The 5636-nt window shown below is 41.0% G+C and overlaps 2 protein-coding genes across 2 annotated transcripts in view; both read left to right on the top strand.

Moving 5' to 3' along the window:
- Positions 1-4264, top strand: part of LOC106878798 (zinc finger protein 850) — a 17841-nt gene extending 13577 nt beyond the window's left edge. Inside the window, exon 2 of the mRNA XM_052977723.1 lies at positions 3-4264. Coding sequence (XP_052833683.1) covers positions 3-1100 — 1098 coding nt within the window. The 3' untranslated portion in view covers positions 1101-4264. The remainder of the gene's footprint in view (positions 1-2) is intronic.
- Positions 1-5636, top strand: part of LOC106870586 (acyl-protein thioesterase 1) — a 304640-nt gene that overhangs the window by 226183 nt on the left and 72821 nt on the right. The gene's annotated exons all lie outside the window — the stretch shown is intronic.

Below are 5636 nucleotides of genomic sequence, written 5' to 3'. Positions count from 1 at the left end.
ACACCGGAGAAAAACCGTTTCCCTGTGAAATTTGTGGTAAATTTTTCTCTGACAATTATAATCTTGCCATCCATAAACATAGTCACACTGGAAACAAACCTTTCCGCTGTGGAATATGTGGAAGATCGTTTGCTCTTAATAGTTATTTAAAAAGTCACAAGAGAATACACACGGGAGAAAGGCCATTCCAGTGTGAAGTATGTGAAAAAAGTTTCAGTCAAAAATCGAGTCTAGTTACTCATATACGTATTCACACTGGAGAAACGCCATACCACTGTGAAATCTGTGGTAAATCTTTCTCTCTTAAATCCAGGCTTGTACAACATAAAACAATACACTCTGGAGAAAAACGCTATGACTGTGAAGTCTGTGGCAAATCGTTCTCTTTGAATTCCAGTCTTGTACACCATAAGACAATGCACACAGGAGAAAGACCATTCCACTGTGAAATATGTGGAAAATCTTTTGTGGATAAAGGTGATTTAACAAGACACAAAAAAATTCACAATGAGGAGAAACCTAAGCACTGTGAAATTTGTGGAAAATCGTTTTCGGTTAATTCTAGTCTTATAGATCACAAAAGAACACATACTGGAGAAAAGCCATATCATTGTGAAATTTGTGGGAAATCTTTCATTCAGATTTCACATCTTGTATGTCACAACAGAGTACACACTGGGGAGAAACGACATCATTGCGAAATCTGTGGTAAATCCTTCTCCTCTCGTTCGCGTCTTTTATATCACGAAACAACACACACCGGAGAGAAACCATTCCACTGTGATATATGTGGGAAACATTTTGTGAATAACAGTGCCTTGACGACTCACAAAAAGATACACACCGGCGAGAAAGCTTATCGCTGTGACATATGTGAGAAAGCTTTTGTGAATAACAGTGATTTAACCAGACACAAAAGAATACATACAGGTGAGAAACCCTGTCACTGTGAAATATGTGGAAAATCGTTCAGTAATAATGCTAACCTTGTCAATCATGTAAGAATCCACACTGGGGAAAAACCTTATTATTGTGAAATTTGCGAGAAATCGTTCAGAAGTAGTTCTAATCTTGCCAGGCACAAAAAAATTCACACTTGAAAAAAAATCCTTCCTCTGTGAATGACTATGACGATGTTGATGACGATGATGATGATGATCTTCATTTAAGTGTCCATGTTCCATACTGGTACGCATAGGACACTTTGACAGGATCCAGTGTGTTTGAGGACTGCACTGTGCACCAGTATTTGATATGGTTTCTATAGCTTGGTTCACTTCTAAACACCAACCACTTCATGGTGTGTATTGTGTACTTTTTCTGTTTTTGTTTTTTGGTTTCTTTTTTTCTTTTTTTTTATGATACCAGCTCAGGTGAGATTCCCAATGCAGCTTCTGAGACTAAGATTCCCTTCATATGAGTGGGACTACAGTAGAGAGAAAGGTGGATTTATTACTTACTTATTTGTGCTTGCAGTGGCACTCATACTGCTACCGACCTCTACTCTTTATAAGAGTTCGGCTAGTCCATTCTTCCAATCTGCCAGGGGTGTCAATGATTCTTAAGACATAATTAATTCAAAGCAATGTGAATAAATTGACAGAATGATCTGGATACTAAAGGGCTAACGAAGTACGGCCGCATGGCTACTGACATTATTGACGAAAGGCTGGGATTGACTGGGGTGGAGCTTGAAGAGAAAGAAATAGTGGCGATGAGGTGTCTGAATGGACCCACAAAGTACGAAGTGAGTGGGGACAGGACAATAGCAAGTATGCGTGGGTAGAGGTTGCGTGAAAGTGTATGGGAGATTGAAGGAGGGTTAGAATGAGGAAATTGGTGCAGGGGTGAATATAATGAATGGAGAACAAGTTTTAAAAGATAAGGAGGGAAGGTAGGCAACAACTGAGAGGGTTGAAGGACGGTTGTAGTGATTGGGTGCATAAGAGGTCAGGTGGTGATCTCTCATACATCTGAGTTGAAGTAAGAGGAGAATAGAAAACGACTGACAGGGTAAAATAAGCGAGGAGGAAGTGTAACAGAAATAGTAATAATAGTATAGTAGACAGGTAGTGAGCTGGCAAAATCATTAGCATGCTGGGCAAAATGCTTACTGAACATAGGTAATCCAATCCAGTAGACAGGACAAAACTGAGAAGAGAGATAACATGTTCCGTAGCCCCCCCCCCCCCAGTGCAGGAGCAGAGAGGCAAGCGTAGTGTATGAGAGAGTGAGAACTGACTGGGTTCATGTAGTGTCTATTCAGACATTCCCAATCCCACATCACCCTTGTCCAATATCCCAGGTTCTTTCACCCGGTTTTTCCTCTGCACCCCCCCTCCCGCCATATCCCTCCCTGTAGGTGTTCATTTACAAAGGTTTGAGAGGAACGTTAATGGCATCAATCCCCACCAGTCTAAGAGAGCCAGCACAGGCCATAAGTACTGTCCCTTTCTGCATTCCCAGCCAGTAAAAAAGTGGTTAAGTGAATAATATTTATCACGGTGAGATGTGTCAAAGAATTATTTTCTTTGAAGTTTTTCTTGTAGTCTACAAAAGTGTTCTTGTTTCAGGAAAAAAACATCTCATTAGCCCTTTCACTGCAGAAATCAGATATTTCCACTAAAAATGTCGTTAACCTTAATTGCAGAAAATAGTTTTATATGTCAATCTATCTTTTGTTGAGGAATGTCATGTTTGAAATTGTTTTTGTTAAGATATGCCAAGTTTATAAAGACAACTGATTCTATTTCTTGTTAGATATTTAAGATCATTACCGGAATAATTATTAAATAAATTTGATTTTGCAGTTAAAGGGTCATAATATTTAGGGAAGCCTAAGGCTGTGAACTGGCAGAAACGTTAGGACGCCAGGCGAAATGCTTAGTGGTATTTTGTCTGTCTTTACATTCTGAGTTCGAATTCCGCTGAAGTCGACTTTGCCTTTCGTCTTTTTGGAGTTGATAAATTAAGTACCAGTTGTGTAATGGGGGTCGATCTAATCGACTGGCCCCTTCCCCTGAAATTTCAGGCCTTGTACCAAGAATACAAAAGAATATTTAGGGAAGCTTTGTTTGGGAATCCTATACTCTCATCATCATCATCATCATCATCGTTTAACGTCCGCTTTCCATGCTAGCATGGGTTGGACGACTTGACTGAGGACTGGTGAAACCAGATGGCAACACCAGGCTCCAATCTAAATTTGGCAGAGTTTCTACAGCTGGATGCCCTTCCTAATGCCAACCACTCAGAGCGTGTAGTCCATTCAGAGAGTAGTTAACAAATTATTAACCCGGGATAGAAATCTGAACCGGTGTGAAATGTGTGCAGAAATATGTGTGAAATATATGCAGTTTGAAGGAAACCTAGACTTGTAATCCACAGCTGATTACTAGAGAGGAAAATAAAATAGTATTATTGTGAAGTATGTTGGAAATATATTTTGTGTACTATAAACGGTAAAGACCCTGTTTTTAGGTTACGGATGACCATGGGATTGCACCTGGAAAGTTCTCCTTTGAGGCACAAGTCTGAGCAAGGTTATTTATGGAAGATCAGCAGTCGCCCATGCATACCAGCCTCTCCTCTCCATGCCACCGATGTCATCCAAGGGAAAGGCAAAGGGGTCCGATACAGCTTGGCACCAGTGATGTCGCAACTCATTTCTACAGTTGAGTGAACTGGAGCAATGAAAATAAAGTGTCTTGCTCAAGAATAACAGCCCAGTCCAGAAATTGAACCCACTACCTCATGATTGTAAGCCCAACGCTCTAACCACTGAGCTATGTGCCTTCAATGTGTGCTGTAATCTTGAAATTTATAAATATGTCTTGGAAAAAGAATTATGTGTCATTAAATTTCATTAACCTTAATTGTGGAAAGCAGTTTTATTATACCAATCTTTTTTTTTTTGTTGAGGAATGTCATCACTTGACAACCGGTGTTGGTGTGTTTATGTCCTCTTAATTTAGAAGTTTGGTAAAAGAGATCAATAAAATAAATACTAAGCTTCAGAAATAAGTCCTGAGGTTGATTTATTTGACAAAACCCCTTCAAGGTAGTGCTCCAACATGACCGCACTCAAATGACTGCAACAAGTAAAAAAACAAACAATAAAAATAAAATAAAGATAAAAGAATTAAGTGAGTGATTTGTTATATCTTACCTCTTAGATTTTTGATAAAATGCTCAGAGCAAAATGTTAATAAAAATTTAATTTTATAAATCTCATGAAATTGAAATTAAAGTTTTATAACAGCAATATTTGTTGTGTGGTATTTTCTGGACTTCTGAAATTATCATCATAATCATTTAATGTCCACTTGCCATGCTGGCATGGGTTGGATGGTTTGAAAACTGGTAAGCGGAGGAGCCGCACCAGGTTCCAGTCTGATTTGGCAAGATTTCTACAGCTGGATGCCCTTCCTAATGCCAACCACTCCGAGAGTGTAGTGGATGCCTTTACATGTCACCAGCATAAGGGCCAGTCAGGCGGTACTGGCAACAGCCATGCTCAAATGGTGTTTTATTACGTGCCACCTGCACAGGAGCCAGTCCAGCGGCACTGGCAACGAGCTCGCTCTAATGTTTTTCACGTTGTCACTGGTGCAAGTCCCAGTAAGGCAACACTGGTAACAATCATGATCAAATAGTGCTTTTTATGTTCCTCTGGCACGGGGGCCAGTCAGCAGCCCTGGCAACGATTATGCTTGGATGGTGCTCTTAGCACTCCACTGGCACAGATGCCAATCATGCGGTGCTGTCATCAAATTTGATTTCGATTTCACTTGCCTCAACAGGTCTCACAAGCAGAGTTTAGTGTCCAATGAAGGAAAGGTATACATAAATGAGCTGGTTACCTCACTGGCATAGGCCACAGGTTATGGTCTCACTTGGCTTGCCGGGTCTTCTCAAGCACAGCATATTTCCAAAGGTCTCGGTCACTAGTCATTGCCTCGGTGAGGTCTAATGTCTAAAGGTCGTGCTTCACCACCTCATCCGAGGTCTTCCTGGGCCTGCCTCTTCCACGAGTTCCCTCAACTGCTAGGCTGTGACACTTTTTCACACAGCTATCCTCGTCCATATGTATCACATGACCATACCAGCGCAGTCGTCCCTCTTGCACACCACATCTGATGCTTTTTAGGTCTAACTTTTCTCTGTCGAGTATGCACACTGACATCACACATCTAGTGAAGCATACTGGCTTCATTCCTTGCAAGCTTATGCATGCCCTCAGAGCAGTCACGGCCCATGTTTCACTGCCATGTAGCATGGCTGTTCATACACATGCGTCACACAGTCTACCTTTTACTCTGAGCGAGAGACCCTTTGTCACCAGCAGAGGTAAGAGCTCTCTGAACTTTACCCAGGCTATTCTTATTCTAGCAGCTACACTCTCAGAGCACCCACCCCCACTACTGACTTGGTCACCTAGGTAACGGAAGCTATCAACTACTTCTAGTTTTTTTCAGTGTTTATTGCTCCTGAGTATCTGCCACATACAAAAACTATCTTCCCAGTTAGCCTTCCTTTGATATTGCTGCACTTCTTATGCTTACATAGGTTACATTGGGTACATCTTATAGAGATTCTGCCTCCGACTTTTCTATAGATCGAGCAGGGCCATCTGT

This window comes from Octopus bimaculoides, chromosome 28 (genome assembly GCF_001194135.2).
Source record: "Octopus bimaculoides isolate UCB-OBI-ISO-001 chromosome 28, ASM119413v2, whole genome shotgun sequence".
Classification (NCBI taxonomy): Eukaryota; Metazoa; Mollusca; class Cephalopoda; order Octopoda; family Octopodidae; genus Octopus; species Octopus bimaculoides.
The sequence above is the reverse complement of the archived record's forward strand: the minus strand, read 5'-3'. Positions and strand labels throughout refer to the sequence as shown.